At 44.1% G+C, this 21,061-nt stretch overlaps 1 protein-coding gene across 1 annotated transcript in view; it reads right to left on the reverse strand.

Moving 5' to 3' along the window:
• MYO7A (myosin VIIA) overlaps positions 1–21,061 on the reverse strand; it is a 304,325-nt gene that overhangs the window by 103,480 nt on the left and 179,784 nt on the right. The window contains exons 28-30 of the mRNA XM_040339989.1: positions 15,261–15,380; positions 2,740–2,913; positions 1,394–1,621 (exon numbers count right to left, since the gene is read on the reverse strand). Of these exons, the coding sequence (XP_040195923.1) occupies positions 1,394–1,621; positions 2,740–2,913; positions 15,261–15,380 (522 nt within the window). The remainder of the gene's footprint in view (positions 1–1,393; positions 1,622–2,739; positions 2,914–15,260; positions 15,381–21,061) is intronic.

A 21,061-nucleotide genomic window follows, 5' to 3' on the forward strand; every position in this document is an offset into this window, starting at 1 on the left:
TAGTGAATATTAATTTGCTATTGTCACACAACTGGGTGGGCTCAGGGTGCAGAGCCCACCCTTTTTGTCTCATGCTCTAATCATATGCTTAAAAAAATAAAAAAAACCCTATTGCAATTCATGCATCTGGCGTCCTGCATGTAGATTAGGGGGCGAGTGCGTGGATTAGGGGGGCGGCGCCCCTGCGCCCTGTATGTATGGGTTGCCACTGGTTACCACCTAGTCCTGCCTTGGCCATCCTGAATCTGGAAAATCAACAATATACCCAGGTCCTTCTGCACAGTGGTTATGCATACACTTATTGATGCCAGACTTACGATTGCCAAGCAATGGAAAGCCCAATATGCTGACAATCCTTCAGAGGTCATTAAATTTCACCATTCTTATGAATTCATATCTCTTGCATTGTGGCATGGTAGGGTATTCGTTTTTGATTCCTTATGGGAACCCTGGAATGTCTGTATTGCCAAATGACTTATGCTGAGGCCTCGTACACACGACCGAGGAACTCGTCGTAAATGAAACATCGTTTTCCTCGACGAGTTCCTTGTTAGGCTTGTCCAGAATCTTGACAAGCTTTCTTTGCGTACACACTGTCAAGACCAAATCTCCTCGTTCTCAAACGCGGTGACGTACAACACATAAGACGTCAGGGGAAGTTCGATTCCACTGGCACAACCCTTGGGGCTGCTTTTGCTAATCTCATGTTACTGCGTGTTAAGTAAAAGTTTGGTGAGAGACGATTTGCACTTTTCAGACTGTTACAGTGTGACAAATGTGCTATCTCCATTACAAATGCTACTTTTACCGAAGGTGCGCTCCGGTGTCATACTTTATTCTGAGCATGCGCGGGTTTCTTAGCATACACAGGATCGTGTTTCTCGTCGTAAACCAGCCCGACGAGAAACACGACGAGGAAATTGAGACTCCAGTCGAGGAAAAGAGAACTTTTTTTCTCGTCGAGTTCCTCGACAGTTTTCTAGATGAAAAACATACACACGACCGTTTTCCTTGGCAGAAAAGCTCTGCCACCAAGTTTCTTGATGGATTCTGTCGAGGAAAACGGTTGTGTGTACGAGGCCTGACTTGTAATATATTGTAAGCTTGACCCTTTTACTAAACAAATTGAACTCTTGTGGACTATCGGTGTACCAACAAATATGTTGTTCTGCTTTGTTTTCTCGCCTTTTTCTTGGTTTATGTTGATTAGTACAACTCCATGAATACCCGCTAACAGCGGAATGTTTTGTATGTCTTCTAAAACTCAACAAAAATGTACTGACAAAAAAATATATATATAAAAAAAAAAATATATATATATATATATATATATATATATATATACAAAAAAACTACAAAATGTAATATATTAGATAATTAAGGTAAAACTCACCTTGTCACACCTATACTCTCCGAACTTCACCCCTCTGACAATTTGCTGATAGATGAGGTTGGTAGCTACATTGTCCTCAGTAGGATCATGCCAGGGGGTGAATATCTCTTTCCTGAAAAAAAGTCTCCATGGGGCATTGCGCTCCTGTGCCCCCTGTTCCTTGGCGTACTGTTCACACTGAGACACAGCGTCCATCACATGATCATTCCCGCTGCCCAGAGAGGACACCTAGTAAACAGATGACATACTGTAAAGATCTCTTCATCCCAAAATATCTGACAAATTAGATACATAAAACATATTCCTTACTGATATGCTCGTACTATATTTAATGATTCAATAATAATGACAATCATTGACTCTGTAAAAGAGGTGTACAATAAAAAAAAATAGCTACATTTTTTAGATAAAAACTGGCAGGTATGAGATTTGTTTATCATCACTTTAATTCATTACTTCTGTATACTATAATTGTATCAGACAAGTACAGTATTGAACAGAGGCACACTGCAATCTAGTGGCTGCAGTGGTCTCTGCAAAGTAATACCATTTCTTTCCAAATGAATCCTCCAGTATGCATACACGACACACAATAATGATCAAATGATTGGTGACCACTCTAAAGCCTCGTACACACGATCGGATTTTCCGCGGACAAAGCGTAGGACTTTTGTCCGAAGGGCGTTGGCCGGGAATTTGTCTTGCATGCAAACGGCACACAATTGTTGGCCAATAAACACAAAACTATGTGGTTTTTCAGCTCTTTAGCGCCACCCTTTGGGCCACTTCTGCTAATGTTGTGTTATGGTTAGCATTGCTTCTGAGCATGCGTGTTTGTACTTAGGAGTTTTGTCGATGGACTTGTATACACACGATCGGAAAATCCGACAACAATTGTACGATAGAGCATACAAACAGTCGGATTATCCGACAACAGCCTGTCATCACACTATTCCCATCGGATAATCCGATCGTGTGTATGAGGCTTTAGGCTGGGTTCAAATATGTGCGGATTCGGTTTTCAGCCCAGGTCTGATGTGTTTCTGTTCACTGGTTCAGGTGAGAATCAGGTCCGAATTTAAGCCTGAATTTGCACCCGAACCAGAGCCAAAAATGCACAGGGCCCTTTTAGAAAAATCATCCAGGCTGCCCTGGACATGTGTGAACCGGCTCCATTGAGATCCAGTCACAGTCACGTGTCATGCGATTTGGATGCGGTGAAACCGCATCCAATTTGCACATATGTGAACCTGACCTTACTGATTCCCAATCATCAGCTGGACACAGGGCTTTGAGGAATGTTTATATGCATATTGAAGGCGGGAATGGGTTGAACAGCTCTATACCTTATCGAACAACGCTATATACAATGAGAAGCCAAAACGGTCCTTCAGGCTGATTTTGTCAGCCAATGCGTTGCAGAGCTCCTTCGCTGTGGTGGCCGAATCAGTGAGCAGCGTTTTTGTTGTTCCATCCATGAACGTCACCGGCAACATGATGGGCTTTTTGGACTTTGTAGCCTGAGAAAGAATAGGAAAAGGAAATAAGGCAGATTAGTAGACATGTACAGTAGCAATTCGTTTAGTTTCTAATTAGTTTTTTAACGAAAATTCATTAATTCCGAATTTTCGTATTAACACATTTTTTTATTTCCTAATTTCGGGACTTCCGAAAATTCAGAATTTCCGGATTTCCGAATTTTTTAATTTCCGAATTTTTTAATTTCCGAATTTTTATTTTCCGAATTTTGGAAATTCAGATTTTCGGAAATTTTGAAATACTAAGGCTGCTTTCACACTGAGGCGTGCAGCCGCGGTGACGGTATAGCCGCGCTATTTGTAGCGCGGCTATACCGTCGTATTTACCGCGATATTCGGGCGCTAGCGGTGAGGTTTTAACCCCTGCTAGCGGCCGAAAAAGGGTTAATACCGCGGTATTACCGCGCTTTCCCATTCATTTCAATGGGAAGGCACGGTATAGGAGCGGTGAACACACCGCTCCTATACCGCGGTAAAGATGCGGCTAGCAGGACTTTTGGAGCGTTCCTGCTAGCGCACCGCCTTCGGGCTTTCACATTGAAGACTACAGGGCATGATTTTTCATGCGGTATAGCAGCGCTATTTTTAGCGATGTACCGCATGAAAAACGCCCCAATGTGAAATGGGCCTAAAGATTTTCCTGAATTTCCGAAAAAAAACGAATGAAACAAAATAATAATTTTTAGAATTTCCCGAATTTCAGAAAAAATAAATACAAAAATAACATAAAAAAAAAAAAAAAAAAAAAATTTCTACAGATTAGTGTAAACAATAAAAGAACATCACAGGGAATATGCATAAAAAATATGCCACGAATAGCAACCAATCAGAATTCTTGATTCATTTTTGTCTACAATGGCATTGGAAGGTTGATTGTTACTATAAGAAACAATAAATGTTTTCATGCATTGACCCCTAAGGAAACAGTGGGGTTGATTTACTAAAACTGGAGAGTGCAAAATCTGGTGCAGCTCTGCATAGAAACCAATCAGCTTAATTGAACAGGCAGAAGTTGGAAGCTGATTGGCTACCTTGCACAGCTGAACCAGATTTTGAACTCCCCAGTTTTAGTAAATCAACCCCATTGGATAGGAGAGAAAGGGTCCAATTTAGGCTTCGAACATAGACAAGGGTCTTTATTTTCAGCCACGAGACTTTAAAAAAAAATTCGATTTGGACTGAAAATCCTTATTCTGGTTCAGACCCTAATGTTTCTCAGTTTTTGAGTTCACTGATAGTTTCGTTTAGAATCCAACCATAGCTATGTGGGCTTAGTGAAAATGTCTCCTTAAAATGCACATCTGGGCAAAATAAGAAAAAAACACATGCAGTACAGTTCTGCAATGCATACACATTTCCCCACGTTCCTTTTCCATTTAAAGTTCTTGAAAGAAAGGAAAATTCCTGTTGATCTGCCAGCAATGCATTCAGCTCTGAAGTCCTGTTGTGGACAAGTGTTAATTTTGTTGACTAAAACGACATTTTAGTCGACTAAATGAATTATATTTGGGTCGACTAAAATGCGACTAAAATTAAAACAATTGAGGTGACTAAAATACGACTAAAACTAAAATGGCATCTTAGTCAAAAGACTTAGGGGCAGATCCACAAAGATCTGCCCCGGCGCAGCGTATCAGAGATACGCTACGCCGCCGTAACTTACTTGTGTTATCTTCGAATACTTAAAGATTTTGCACCGTAAGTTACGGCGGCGTAGTCTATCTCTGGTGGCGGAATTCAAATCGGCGATTAGGGGGCGTGTTTCATTTAAATGAAGCGTGTCCCCGCGCCGAATGAACTGTGCATGTGCCGTCCCTAAATTTCCCGCCGTGCATTGCGCTAAACGACGTCGCTAGGACGTCATTTTTTAACATAGACGTGAATTACGTCCATCTCGATTCACGGACGACTTACGCAAAAAAAAAATTCTAATTAAACGCGGGAACGACGGCCATACTTAACATGGCAAGTCTAATTATACGCCGCAAAACACCAGCTTTAACTATACGCCGGAAAAAGCCGACTAGAGACGACGTAAAAAAATGCGACGGCCGCGTGTACGTTCGTGGATCGTCGGAAATAGCTAATTTGCATACCCGACGCGGAAAACTACGCAAACTCCACCCAGTGGACGCCGAAGTATTGCATCTAAGATCCGAAGCCGTACGCCTGTCGGATCTAACCCAGATGCCGTCGTATCTTGATTTGAGGATCCAAACTAAAGATACGACGCGGGAAATTCGAAAGTACGCCGGCGTATCAGTAGATACGCCGGCGTACTCTCTCTGTGGATCTGCCCCTAAGACTGAGGCCTCGTCCACATGGCCGAGGAACTCGACGTGCCAAACACATCGAGTTCCTCGGCGAGTTCAGCCCTGAAGCCGCCGAGGAGCTCGGCGGGCCGAGTTCTCCCATAGAACAACGAGAAAATAGAGAACATGTTCTCTATTTTCTCGACGAGTTCCTCGGCGGCTCCATCGGGCTGAAAGTGTACACACGACAGAGTTTCTCGGCAGAATCCGGCTCTGACCGAGTTTCTCGCTGAATTCTGCCGAGAAACTCTGTCGTGTGTACGAGGCCTAAAACTAAATTGAAATGAATTCAAAACTAACACTGGTCTGTAGTGCACGTTCATACCTCAATACCATAAATAATAACATATGAGATTTTTCACTCCAGCGGTATAGAATGAGTTTGGAAATTGTAGAAAATTGTTAACTAATGTATTACAATTTAATAACACGCATTAGATTTTAGACGACTAAAATTAGTTTTAGTCCACTAAAATGTACTGGATTATCTGTTCCCCTCAGTTCTGCGACAAGTATTGGAATTGTGTTCCATAGCTAACAGGATTTCCGTTCTGGGGTGGTGGTGTACCGCTCGTTTGTATCACCTTGTATATATTCTTCTCCTATCGTTAGTGCTATACACTGTCTAGGTCTTGACCGACCCCACAACAGTGGTGTGCAGTGGTTCTACTACCCGTTGTCGGGTGTGGGACCCTTGTGCACTCTGTACCCCACCGATTGCAGCATTAAGCTCTAAGTGACTGGGCAGCGCCCGCTCACTTAATCGGTTAGTTGTAGTAGTGGGCCTGTTCATCTCCCCCCCAGGCCCCCTTTTTTTCCTCTCTCCTCATCCTCTGCTTCTCTCTTTCTCCCTCCTCCCCCCACCCCCCCCCTCCCCGGGTCACTGTCCGGAGATCATGGCCGGTTCGACGGCCTCCCCACCAGACGTATTGCCTGGTGGGCAACCGCTCTCTCGCCTTAAACTGTACTCCCTGAATGTGCGGGGGCCTTAATGCCCCTGAAAAGCGCTCCCAGGTTCTACATGCTCTGTGGAAAGAGAGGCCCCATGTAGTTCTACTCCAGGAAACCCATTTCAGGACTGATGATGTCCCTAAACTGCACAATCGTAACTTTCCGAAAGTGTTCCATGCCTCCAATGACACTGCTAAATCCAAAGGGGTGTCCATCCTGATTTCGAGACTGTGCCCCTTTCAGGTGTCGGACGTCCAACGTGACCCTCAGGGCCGTTACCAGGGCTCAAGTCCTGCGGGAACGCGTGGGAACGGAGTTCCTGCACTTTTTTCACAGCAGGAACTCAGTTCCCTTTGCAGGACTAGAGTAGCCGAGAGCAGCCGAGCCGCCCAAACCAATCCTTCACTAAGCGGCGATGCCCAGCTCGAGTCACTGTCAGGGGCAGGCGAACCTTAGTAATTCTTTATGTTACTGGCCGCTTTCTGTATATGGATTCATCAGGTAGTGTGCGGGTATTCCGTCACTTCCTCGATGCCGCAATGTCTCCTGGGAGCTTTTGTCATTGTTCCCAGGAGACATTGCAGAGGTCTGCTGCGAGTTATCGCGGGATTTAGAAAGAACTTGCGGTTTAGTAATTATGCATATGAGCGTATCCATTTTTTTTGGTGGGGGAGTGGATCTTGGGTGGGAGTTCCCACACTTTTTTCCCCGGGACTTGACCCCTGGCCGTTACCTCTTTATTAAGGGCACGCTGCACGATATCCCCTTCACAATTGCCAATGTATATGCCCCGAATTCACAGCAAGTTTCCTTTTTCCGCACTGTTTTTTATCAATTAACTGCGTTCCAGTCGGGTACGCTGTTGGTTGGGGGAGATTTTAATGTCCCGTTAACCCCTTCCCTAGACACGTCTACCGGTGCCTCCTGCTTGACATACAGGGCCTTGCGCGTGATAAAATCACAGCTGACCACACTCACACTCCACGACACATGGCGAACACTGTACCCGAACGTAAAGGATTTCACATACTTCTCCCCTTTACACAAGAAATATTCCCGGTTGGACTATTTTTTTCTTTCACAGAATGATCTCACTTGGCTGTCGGATGCTACCATTGAACCAATGGTGCAGTCGGACCACCTTCCTATCTCTGTTACTCTGACGATTCCCTCACACCACACCAGATCTAGGATCTGGAGGTTGGACGACTCCCTGTTACTCGACCCCGAAAATTCCAGACAGGTGACTGAAGCTTTATCTCATTATTTTATCGAGAACACTACGGATGACTCCTCCTCCTCTATGGTGGTCTATCATAAATGTGTGGTTAGGGGGGTGTTTATATCCTTGCTCGCCAAGCGCAATAAGATTAGGAAAGCGCGTATAATTGAACTGTCTGAGCGGGTGAAAACGCTTGAACGAGTGCACAAGCTTACGCTGGCGAACCAAACACACACTGACCTGCTTGCGGCGAGGGAGGACCTCCTGGAGGAACTCCAGAAATCGATGAAACGCAAATTCGCTCTATCTAATAAGCTATTCTACGAATTCGGGAATAAGTCAGGGAAACTCCTAGCGAGAGCTCTTCAGAAGAAAAACGATACACACTATAACCTCCGCATCGGGCTGCTCGGTCACAAAGACGGAGGACATTGCGAACCGTTTTGTACAATACTAGGATTGTAGACTGGCACCTTCACAAAACTAACAAAGATTGGGTAGCGGTGGAAAACACATTTCTCCAGTTTCCCATTTGCCCTGGATTGAGCCGCAATCGGTTCCTAAAACGTGTCTAGACCACCCTTTAATTGGGCCTACGGTCTTGAACTTTAAGGCTGTCTGCCGCATGTTCAATCTGAACCCCTCGCCTGGACCCATGACCCCTCTGTGCCACAACCCCGACTTTCCGCCGGATTTAAAATTGCGTGACCCGACTGCAGACTTTGACCCTACCCAGGTAAGGGCTGGCCAGTTCTTTCGTGATGACACCCTTCTCGATCCTTCGGAAATGACGGCGGCCCTACCTCAGGTAGCCATCCCGTTTTTTAAATTCTTGCAAATTAGGCATTTCCTGGGTAAGGCTCGGTCACCGACGCTGTGGTCCAGGAGTCTGACTCCATTTGAACGCATATGTAGCTCGCAGGAACCCCAACGTCATCTGATATCGTCTTTATACTCCATGTTGCTATCCAGGTCGGCCCTTACGCCTACGTTTAGGTCTGCATGGAATGCAGACCTGTCCGTGGACCTGTCGGATGACGATTGGGCCAATGTCCTGGAACACACACACAAAGGCTCCGTTAACGTCTCAGTGCAGGAAAACAGGTTTAAACTTTGCTCCCGTTGGTACCGCACTCCTGACAAGTTACATAAGATCTTTCCGACGGTACCCCCTGAGTGCTGGAGGTGTGGATCTGATCCGGGTTCGCTCCTCCACATTTGGTGGGATTGCCCCGTGCTGCAACCGTTCTGGAAAGAGGTGCATGGTCTCATCACTAGGATCACTTCGTACCATCTAGAATTCACCCCAGCACAATATTTGCTGCACCACACGACCTTGCCAAAATCTTGTTATCGTAAATCACTGGCGCTCCACCTCATTAATGCAGCCACCCAGTGTATCCCTCTGAGATGGAAATCTGTCACTCCCCCCACTGTGTTGGAGTGGCACCTTCGGGTGATGAAAATTGAAGAGATGGAACAGCTCATACATCGTGCACATGACACTCATGTAAAATTTATGGAAACTTGGGCTTGCTGGATTCACTACAGAGAGTCCTGGGACCCTGCAGATCCTGCAGCCCCTACTGGTGTACCCCACTAATCTGTTAATTCATCCCCTAATGTGGTTGGATTGCTTTCGACTGCGTTAACATACCCTCAGTGGCCCCTCCTCTCCCCCTTCCTCCCCTCCTCTTCTTGTTCTTTTCTCTCTCTTTTCTCTTTCTGCCCCGGTGCAGGATAGAACCATACGTAGATACAGATATAGTTGCCCGCTTAGGGGCCCCCCTCCGTTCGCTGACAGCTCCCCTTTGGGGTGGGTGGTAGGAGGGAGAACCCGGTGTTATGGTTTCATGGCTCGGTTAGCCATTTTTGCTCTCCTGTTGGAAGTTAATGCAAGTGTAAACCCCAGTGGCACACCTAGGTACTGCTCGTTCCCCTCTGAAAATGTCTTTGCATTATCGTTGAGTGGTTTTCTAGCCTTCATGCAATGCCTCCAGTTGGCATCTATCTGATTTTTGATTGTACCTGTTTCTGTACCCTTGTATACATGCTACTGGTTGCATCCAGTTTGGAATTGTTCTGTACTTATTTCTTTGCTGAATACTCAATAAAACGTTTACAAAAAAAAAATGTACTGGAGATTTTAGTCAACTAAAACGTAGGACATTTTAGTCGACTAAATACGACTAAAACAATTGTAGAAGACTAAAATGGGATTAAAAATAAAATGCCATTTTAGTCCTAAGACTAAAACGAAATCGAAATTTGCTGCCAAAATGAACACTGTTGTGGGGATTGATAAACAGAATTTTTGTGGACTGAGTAGTGTCAGCCCTGCCCAGTTTTCCTTTGCTACACTGCTCAGACCAGCGGGGTAGCGAGGTCTGCGATAGCGCTTTGATTACCGAAGTTGAAGAGCTATCTCAGATTCAACCAATAATAGGCAAGCAGCCAATCACAGACTGTGGCTGTGAATAACGGGCATCCCTTACTAATCCATACTAATTCCGTTATGTCAGGGTTATTGGCTGGCCGCTCTGCTGTTAGCGAATAGACCCCCCACCCCCAGGGGGGGCAGAAGGGGTAAAAGATGAGGGGCAATCACCCTACCCCCCCACACAAGGTGCCCCCCATCCTGTGTTCTCCTAGTCAGGCAGGAAATATGGTGAAGGAACAGCAGCCTCTGTACTTACACATGTGGCACTCTGTGTACTCCCGAGTGCGGTCATCAGGTTTCCTCGACTTGCTGTGTATTGCTGCGTGTGGCAAGCTGGGATCCCGAGGTCACCGGCAGCCTTCCTCATCTCCTCCTCTCCTGCAATCAGCAGCCCATGGCCCGGGTCAGGGAAGACAAAACAAGGAAACCTAATGCCTCGGTGTGTCTGCACTGAGCACAGCTCCACTTGCATTCTCTCTGCCAGGTTCTTCCTTCTCCTGGCCGGTGGGGAGGAGGGCCGGTGATGTCAGCGCCCAGTCCCATTGACGTCAGTGGAATCCTTCTATCTGCATCACACACGTTCCGGTCCTACTTCCATAAACAATGGGGCTGGCTGGGGCTTTGTACCCAGCACATGAGGGACTAATTTCTGTGCCCCTCTAAATTTTGTGTCAGAGGCGACCGCACCGGCTGCCCCCCCAAGCTACGCCACTGGCTCCTACCTACCCACTCTCCCATTTCTGCAGCATAGACACTAATATTTACAAAGTTTCGGAGGTTGAAAAAAAGACACAAGTCCATCTAGTTCAACCAAAAGTAAATAGATACAATCCCATATACACAATTTTATACCCACAGTTGATCCAGAGGAAGGCGAAAACCCCCCAGCAAAGCATGATCCAATTTGCTACAGCATTGTGTGGGGGAATGAATGAGAATGTAGGATAGTGAGTAAATGGAGATATATGTTGTAGGAAATCGTGTTTTAAAAGGTAATGTGATTCACGGACATTGAATAAGATACAGTAAATTGAACAGAAGCGAAGTATAATGTGAGAGAATTTTGTTTTAAATGTATATGTTTTGTATATGAGAAAAAGAATAATAAAAACGAATTGAAAACAATTTGCTACAGCAGGGGAAAAATTCCTTCCTGATCCCTCGAGAGGCAATCGGATTTACCCTGGATCAACTTTACCTATAAGTGTCAGTACCCAGTTATATTATGTACATTAGGGAAAGTATCCAGGCCTTTATTAACCCCCCTGGCGGTATCCCCGAGTGTGACTCGGGGTTGATTTTTTCTACCAAAATCGGTAACCCCGAGTCACGCTCGGGGTAGATATGCAGAGCCTGCAGCGTGCGCTGGCTTACCTTCTCCTGGATCCAGCGATGTCACCGCGCTGTGTGAGCGAGCGGGACCTCGCTCGATTCACACAGCGTCCTCCTGTGCCGCCGATCTCCGTTCCCTGCGACGTTACGACGCACGGGAGCGGAGATCGGTGCCAAATTCAAAAAGGTAAACAAACACCTTACATACAGTATACTGTAATCTTATAGATTACAGTACTGTATGTAAAAAAAACACACCCCCCTTGTCCCTAGTGGTCTGCCCAGTGTCATGCATGTCATTTTATATAATAAAAACCCTTTTTTCTGCCTGAAAACTGTAGATTGTCCATAGCAACCAAAAGTGTCTTTTTATGTCAAAAATGGTTTTAGATCAGCTAGAAAACAGCGATAATAAATTATAATCACTTGCAGAATTGTGCGATAGCGATTTGCGGGGAAATTCGTCATAAAAAAAAAAAATGACCGCGACAATTCTGCAACTGAGCAAATTTCAGTGATTTTGATTTGATTACATTATTGAATCATTTTTATTTTAATTATATTATTACTTGCTATAATTATTTATAATTATTTATTATATTATAATTTAAAATTTTGTTTTTAAAAAAATGTCATACCCGGGATGCCTATTAGATTCTTGTTTGGTCAGATTTAAGTGAGTTATTCCTAAAAATCACAGGCCTACAGTATAAAACACCAAATTTCCTTGCAAATAATTGTACCGCTTTCAGCATGTTTTTTCAGACAGAATCATACCGCCAGGGAGGTTAAAGCAATCTACTGAGCTGGCCAGAACCACCTCTGGAGGGAGTCTATTCCACATTTTCACAGCTCTTACTGTGAAGAAACCTTTCCGTATTTGAAGGTGAAATCTCTTTTCCTCCAGACGTAAAGAGTGCCCCCTTGTCCTTTGTGTTGACCGTAAAGTGAATAACTCAACACCAAGTATATGGACCCCTTATATATTTGTACATGTTGATCATATCCCCCTTTATTCTCCTCTTCTCAATAGTCAATAAATTCAGTTCCTCTAATCTTTCCTCATAGCTGAGCTCCTCCATGCCTCTTATCAGTTTGGTTGCCCTTCTCTGCACTTTCTCCAGTTCCCCCAGATATCCCTTTTGTGAATTGGTGCCCAAAACTGAACTACATATTCCAGATGAGATTACTTAGAACACCCAAACATTATAAAAAATATATATATATATATATATATATATATATATATATATATATATATATATATATATATATATATATATATATATATTCTAACACCCTAGAGAATAAAATGGCGGTCGCTGCAATACTTTTATGTCACACTGTATTTGCGCAGCGGTCTTACACGCACACTTTTTTTGGAAAAAAATACACCTTTTTGAACTAAATAATAAGGCAACAGTAAAGTTAGCGCCATTTTTTTTATATTGTGAAAGATAATGTTATGCTGAGTAAATTGATACCCAACATGTCACTCTTCAAAATTGCGTCTGCTTGTGGAATGGTGACAAACTTTTACCCATAAAAATAACCATAGGCGACATTTAAAAAATTCTACAGGTTGCATGTTTTGAGTTACAGAGGAGGTCTAGGGCTAGAATTATTGCTCTCGCTCTACTGATCGCGACGATACCTCACATGTGTGGTTTAAACACCGTTTACATATGCGGACGCTGCTCACTTCTGCATGCAAGCTCGGTGGGACGGAACGCTTTACATTTTTTTCTTATTTATTTTACCTTTTATTTTTATTTTTTACACTGTTCTCTTAAAAAAACGTGTCACTTTTATTCCTATTACAAAGAATGTAAACATCCCTTGTAATAGAAAAAAAAAGCATGACAGGACCTCATATATTTACACTAAAATGCAAAAAAAAAAAAGATAAAAAATGTAGGCATTTGAAAAGATGAAAAAAAAAAATGTCCCTTTAAGAGCTATGGGCAGAAGTGACGTTTTGACGTTGCTTCTGCCTTGCTATAGTAAGGAGACGGGTGGGGGCCATCTTCTACTCACTCATCTCCATGCCTAACACCAAGAAGGATCTGAACGCCTCCACCGCTGCCGATGGCTCCGGTAAGAGGGCACCGGAGAGCGGCGGGCGGGGGGGCCCTCTCCCGACGCTGATAAAATTGATCTTGCAGCGATCCCGCCGCAGAGACCACTATTATTGGAAACCGGCTGAAGAAGAGGATAGCTGGGTTATGGCAGCTAGCTGCTGCCATAACAAAGATATCCCTCTTCAAACAGCTGACGTATATCGCCATTCGGCGGGCCGGAAGTGGTTAAGATACTGTAGAGTCTTTTAAACCTATCATTATTCCCTGCTGACACCACCAATTGTGGAAGAGAGTTTCACATCCTTATCATCCTGCTAGCCTTATCACCAGTGAAAAACTCCCTACGCAGTGTAAGGTTTATCCGCTTCTCCTCCAATCTCATTGTGTGGCCCCATGTCCTCTTACACTTCCTGAGACTGAATAGCTTTCTACCTACACTGAGATCACCTTTGAGGTAGTTGTAAATTGCTATGATATCTCCTCTCAAGCGTCTCTTCTCCAGAGAGAATACATTTAGTGTTTGTAGTCCTTCTTCATAATTAAAGCGGAGGTTCACCATAACAACATGTATATCTGACCAACTCCCTTATAGTCGTAACAAGTACTGCCCGCAATTAGTTTTTTTTTTATGCTTTACGTACCTTGTAATCCATTTTTTCAATCTACTTCTCCCCGCGGGAGTAGGCGTTTCTATGCCTAGGGGGATTGTCATCTGGGAGGTCGCCCATATGATTGACGTCTGTTCGCGCCGGGAGATAAGGCCCCGCCCCTCCGTATTGTGTAGGCGTCGTATAGAGCCGACTCACATATCCGCATGCTTGGCTTTTTTGGAAGCCCCGTAACTCTTGCGCGCCTACGCAATACGGGGGGCGGGGCCTTATCTGCTGGGGCTAACAGACTTCAAGCATCTGGGTGACCTCCCAGATGACAATCCCCCTAGGCATAGAAACGCCTACTCCCGCGGGGAGAAGTAGATTGAAAAAATGGATTACAAGGTACGTAAAGCATAAAAAAATTGCGGACAGTACTTGTTACGAATATAAGGGAGTTGGTCAGATATACATGTTATTAGGGTGAACCTCCACTTTAAGGACCTCCAGTCTCATTATTAGTTTTGTTGCCCTTCTCTGGACTCTCTCCAGCTCCAGCACATCCCTTCTGAGAACTGGTGACCAGAACTGGACGGAGTACTCCAGATGCGGCCTAGCCAGAGTTTTTTTTTTTATTAGGAATGAAGGGCCAGATTCACAGAAGAGATACGACGGGGTATCTCCTGATACGCCGTCGTATCTCTGTGTTCCGGCCGTTCTAACTAAAGGACTGATTCATAGAATCAGTTACGCATAGATAGCCATAAGACCCGACAGGTGTAATTGACTTAAGGATGCAATTCTATGCCGGCCGCTAGGTGGCGAGGCCATTGCGGTCGGCGTAGAATATGCAAATGACTAGTTACGGCGATTCCGGAACGTCCACGCTGCCCGTCGATCTAACTTTACGTAGTTTCCGTCGAGTTACGCCGCGTAAAATTAGGGCTGAGCCCTAGGTGTTCTAAGCCATGTTAAGTATGGCCATCATTCCCGCGTCGAAATTTAAAAAATCACGTCGTTTGCGTAAGTCGTCTGTGAATGGCGCTGGACGCCATTTACGTTAACGTCTAAACAAATGACGTCCGTGCGACGTCATTTAGCGCAATGCACGTCGGGTAATTTTCCCGACGGAGCATGCGCAGTACATTCGGCGCGGGAATGCGCCTAATTTAAATGGTGCCCGCCCCATTTGAATTAGGCGGGCTTGCGCCGATCGGATTTACATTACACCGCCGCAAGTTTACAGGTAAGATTTTTGAGAATCAGGCACTTACGCTGTAAACCTGCGGCGGTGTAACGTAAATGGGATACGTTACGCCGCCGTGGAGTAACGTACTTCTATGTGAATCTGGCCCGAAATTCCTGAGATTCTTTTGGAGATAGAGGATTGTGGTAACTCACCTGAAGTTCTAGCCAGCTGGGTGGCTGGGTTCTAGTGCCATTACCAAACGTCCTCCGCAGTCGCTCCTCACAGTACGGTGCATATCCTGGGGGACCTCCACTAATGAAGTTTCTCAAGTACTAGAAAACAAGAAGACAAAACTAAAAGTCCTATTGCAGGTAAAATGGCAAATACAATATATAAATATATATATAAATTGAACTGTGAATTTAACTGTTTGACCAGAATTCAACTTCAATGCAGACCTAGGGATCAGGAATACCTTTTCATGTTGGAAATAACCGCTTGTAGAGAGATCACCATACCCCATCTGCTTTTCTCTCCAGAAAGACAGCACCAGCTTTGTTCAGAGTCACTATCTACTTCCTGGACATATTATAAAGTTGCTGTATTTTTTTGTGACATGTCAGGAATAAATTTACGCAGAATTGTAAAATGACTGAAAGGTCTACATTAGGTAAAACCTCTTTGGCATCTACCAGTTCCTAGTTTTGTCCTCCTATTTTTACCTGTCGTCTGTTGTGACGGGTGTACTTTTTATCAAATAGACATGTGCAATTTGTTTAGTTACAAATTAATTTTTTTTAACAAATTTCGACAAATATCTGAATTAACAAATTTCGTAAATTTGAAAATTCGTAAATTTTTAAATTCGTAAATTTGAACATTCGTAAATTTTAAAATTCCAAAATTTGTAAATTCGTAAATTAAAAAAACCTGAAAGTTCCAAAATCTGAAACAATAACTTAACTATTACTAACTATGATAGGTATTGGAATTTCCATTCAAATTTGGCTGTTAGTGAACGTAACGAATAAGAATTTTTCCAAAGTTACGAATTATCCCAACCAATGAATGCCGTATCTATACGAATGGAACAGAACAAATAATAATAAATTACAATAATAATAATAAAAACATTTTATTATTATTATTATTAATTTGTTTAGAGGCAGCATTCGTTATTTCGGATAATTCGTAACTTCAGGGGAAAAAAAATATTCGTTGCGTTCACTAACAGCCAAATTTGAAAGGAAATTCCAATACCTGTAATAGTTAAGTTATTATTAGTTACCGTATTTATCGGTGTATAACACGCACCCTAACTTTAAGAGGGAAATTTCAGGATTTTTTTTTCCCACAGCCCCCTGCGTATGAATGAATGAATGAATGAAAAACTTATAAAGCGCGGCGCATGCGAACTGAATCGCTTCTGGGCGCTAGTTGTTCGTGTCTCATGTCATCAAAAGAGCAGAGTTTTGATTCGTCTTCTGAAAGTCAGGTGGTTTTCCTCCAACCGAATGCTGGTTGGTAAAGCGTTCCATAGTCTAGGACCCTGAAAAGCAAACCTTCTTTCTCCTTTGGACTTGTATTTGGTTTTTGGTACCCTGACCAGATTTTGGTCGGTGGATCGCAGAACGCGATTCGAATTGTGAGGTTCTATCTTGTCGCAAAGATATTGCGGAGCCTTCCCATGGATGCACTTATGTGTCAGGCAGAGTGCTTTAAATGCAATTCTGTCTTTTACTGGCAGCCAGTGAAGGGTTCTCAACGAAGGTGAGATTGATTCCCATTTTTTTTTCCCAGTCACAAGTCTGGCGGCCGTATTCTGTACGACTTGCAGACGAGAGATTTGGTACTTTGGGAGTCCGAGGTAAAGGGCATTTGCATAGTCCAGTCTGGAATTCACGATTGTTCCCACCACGACTGCTACGTCTTCTTTGGGGATAAATGGAATAAGTCTGCGTAGTAGGCGCAACAGATGGTGCGCTCCGCTGACTACTGACCCTATTTGTGCGTCCATTGTCATGAAGGTGTCGAAGATGACCCCGAGACTTTTGACTTTGGAGCTAGGGGTGATGATTTGGCCCAGAATGGGCGGGGGTGTCCAGGTTGTTGCCAGTTGACTCTTTCGGCTGGCGTGAAACATAAGGAGTTCTGTTTTTGAACTGTTGAGTTTAAGATAACTCTTAGTCATCCAGTTTTCTATCAAAGAGAGACATTTCTCTAAACTGAGATGATGATCCTTTTTGTTGCAGATGCGAAAATACAGTTGCGTATCGTCTGCATAAGAGTGATAGAGTAGTTCTTGGCTACTGATAATATCAAAGAGAGGGCGAAGATAGATGTTGAAAAGCACCGGTGACAGGGGGGATCCTTGGGGGACTCCACATGACACCGTGCGCTTTTCCGACGTGAAACAACCCAATTTAACTGTTTGTGATCGGTTTTCAAGAAAGGAAGAAAACCATGGTAAATCACCTTCTGCGACTTCTGCTACCTTGGCTAGTCGCATCAGTAACAGTTTGTGGTCTACCGTGTCAAAGGCTGCGCTTAGGTCCAGCAGAACCAGGAGACAAGATTCTCCTTCGTCTGCGGCCTCGAGGGCATCGTCCCATATTTTGAGTAAGGCCGTTTCTGTCCCGTGTCCGGGACGGAAGCCTGATTGTAATGGATCCAGTAGATTGTGGGTATCTAGATGCTGTTGCAGCTGTTGTACCACTACTTTCTCCATTATCTTGGAGAGAACATTAAGGCCTGTTATGGGACGGCGGTGAGTTGGGTCCTTGGGATCCAGGTTAGGTTTTTTCAAGATGGGCTGGATTGTGCCCTCTTTCAACAGGGATGGCACTGTGCCTTCCTTAAAAGACTGGTTTATAAGCTGTGTGATGGGTGGTGCCAGGATGTCGGCACATTCCTTCAGCAGTTTGGTGGGGATGATATCATTGGGCGATGTGCTGTTCCGCAAAGCACCAATGATATTTTTTGTGGTATCGATGGAGATCGGTTCCAGAGTGAACTTTGTTGATTGTAGAGCGTTTCTGTGGGTGTTTTGTGGTTGATTGACGGTGGGGTTGAGGGGGGTATTGTTTTGCATGATGCTTTCCCGGATTCTTTCAATTTTGTTGATGAAGAAATCCGATAGTTCATTGCAGAACTCTTGGGTGTCTGAGTTGGGGACTTCAAGACATCCTGGGTTCATGGTCTGGGTGACCATCTTGAAGAGTTCGCGGGGGCGGTTTAGGGCGCTGTTAATCGCCAAAGAAAAATGATGTTTCTTGGCTTTGAAGATTTCTTTATGATATCGTGTTGTTATTGCCTTGTAGATGATGAGGTTATCCTCTGCAGGACTTCTTTTCCAGGCGGCTTCCGCCCTTCTGCGCTCTTGCTTCAGAAGCGACAGCTGGTTGTTGAACCAGCCGGACTTTCTTTTTCGAATGCAGGCTTTGCGTTTCGGTGCTACTAAATCGGCTGACTGTAGCAGGGCTGCGTTTATGGCGTCCAGTGTATCTGCGGCTGTTTGATGTGGATGGATTGTTTTGATTCTGTTTCCCAAGGTAGATTTGAAGAGTTCCGAATGGAGCTTCTTCTGAGATCTAGCCCAGTGTATTGTCACCGGCTTGGGTGCTTTTATCACTGGGGGAATTTTGGAGATTATGAAATTAATTGCATGGTGGTCTGTCCATGGCAATGGTTCATTTTCTAAAATGCTTATTTTCAGATTTTGTCTGAAAATTAGGTCGAGTGTGTGACCTGAAGCATGTGTTGGCCCGCATATAAGTTGCTGTAGCCCTAATCCCTCCAGGTGATCAATGCAGGCGTCCGCAATGGGATCCTGTGCGGAGTTGGCCCACAGATTAAAGTCCCCGAGCAGCAAAAGGTGTTTGCTGTTAAGGGTATAAGTGGATATAAACTCCGTTAATGATGGCAAAAACTGCGATTTTGGCCCAGGTGGCCTATAGCAGAGGAGAATGTGAACAGTCTCCTGGGGGGAAGTTTGAAGTTGAAGAGTAAGGGTTTCCATGAATGGAAGAGGATTTTGAAGGGCTGGCTTAGTGATTGTAATGCGATTCTTGTGGATCACCGCCAGGCCTCCTCCTCTTTGCCCTATTCTGTTTTCCGTTATAATGCGATAGTTTTCTGGCACCAATTCTCCGAGAATGGTGTTGCAGTCGTCTGAGAGCCAGCTTTCTGTAATAAAGAGGCAGTCTAGATCGTTTTGTAGTAAGAAATCGTGGATTTCTAATCGGTGTTTTACTGCCGATCTTGTGTTGATCAAAGCACATGATATGTGCTCGAGCTGGGTTAAATAGTTAAAATTTTTGATGGTCGATCGTCGATCGAATCTCAAAAGTTGCTCTATTTTTAAGGCCTTTTTGGTGACGGCTGGTAATGCTGTTGCGAATTGTCTCAGACCCCGAATAGAGTGCGCAGAGTATCGCAGATTAGCCATTGTCGCCAGTCACATTGTCATCAGTCTTTCCTAATTGCGGCGGCCGCGAATGAGGCCTGGTCTGGCGCGGATGCGGGAAGAGCCGCGAGACGCCGGACGTGATGGGTGGAAGACTGTCCAAGTGAGCCGTCACTCGTTGAGTCTTCTCTCCCCGATTGGTCCAGAGGAAGGCGAAAAACCCCCGGCGTGCTGTGCCAATCTGCAGCGATCGGGGGAAAAAATTCCTTCCTGACCCCTTAACGGCGATCGGTGCAACCCTGGATCAATTGGCTAGGGGGGTGTGGTGGACCCTGCCTGGCTGCACTATCCCTGGGGAGAGCCGACTCGTTTGAGAGCGTCCTGCTCTCACTATCCCTGGGGTGAGCAGACTAAGATGAGAGCGTCTGCTGCACCGCTGAATCTATATAGCAAGAGTTCCAACTTTATTAGCTGCAAGCTTGTTCTGGATCAGTGATTGAAAAAAATAATGAAGACTCCTGTCTTACCTCCTGTTTCAAACTCCTGGTTTTTAACTCGCACTTTTGATCAAAGAATGCACTTCTGATCAGAGAGTCCACATGTGAAGCCACCATCAACTGGGAGCCAGCTCCTCTGGGAGCTTGTACAGCCACTTTAATACTCACCTGTGAAGACCTGTGAACAAACACACACCTGTGAACAATTAAACCCTCCCCTTAATTAGCAGAAAGGAAAAAGGAAAAAAAAGCTGTTTAAAAAGTGTCAGAGAAAAAGAGGGGAAAAAACAAATCTGCAAGCAGAAGCAAATGATAGCCAAATCCTGGTTTTTAACTCGCACTTTTGATCAAAGAATGCACTTCTGATCAGAGAGTCCACATGTGAAGCCACCATCAACTGGGAGCCAGCTCCTCTGGGAGCTTGTACAGCCACTTTAATACTCACCTGTGAAGACCTGTGAACAAACACACACCTGTGAACAATTAAACCCTCCCCTTAATTAGCAGAAAGGAAAAAGGAAAAAAAAGCTGTTTAAAAAGTGTCAGAGAAAAAGAGGGGAAAAAACAAATCTGCAAGCAGAAGCAAATGATAGCCAAATCCTGGTTTTTAACTCGCACTTTTGATCAAAGAATGCACTTCTGATCAGAGAGTCCACATGTGAAGCCACCATCAACTGGGAGCCAGCGTATAACACGCTGGCACGGTTTGCCCTCTATTTTCAGGGTAAAAAAGTGAGTGTTATATGCCAATAAATACAGTAGTTATTATTTCAAATTTTAACTTAATAATAATAACTTAACTATTAATAACTATTATAGGTATTGGAATTTCCTTTCAAATTTGGCTGTTAGTGAACGTAACAAATATGAAATTATCTGAAGTTACGAATTATCCGAACCAAATGCCATATCTAAACGAATGGAATGGAACAAATTAATAATAAATTACAATAATAATAATAAAAACATTTTATTATTATTAATAATTTGTTTAGATGCGGCATTCGTTATTTCGGATAATTTGTAACTTCAGGAAAAATTGTATTCGTTACATTCACTAACAAATTTGAAATGAAATTCCAATACCTATAATAGTTAGTAATAGTTAAGT

The sequence above is a fragment of the Rana temporaria genome, chromosome 2 (genome assembly GCF_905171775.1).
Source record: "Rana temporaria chromosome 2, aRanTem1.1, whole genome shotgun sequence".
Lineage (NCBI taxonomy): Eukaryota > Metazoa > Chordata > Amphibia > Anura > Ranidae > Rana > Rana temporaria.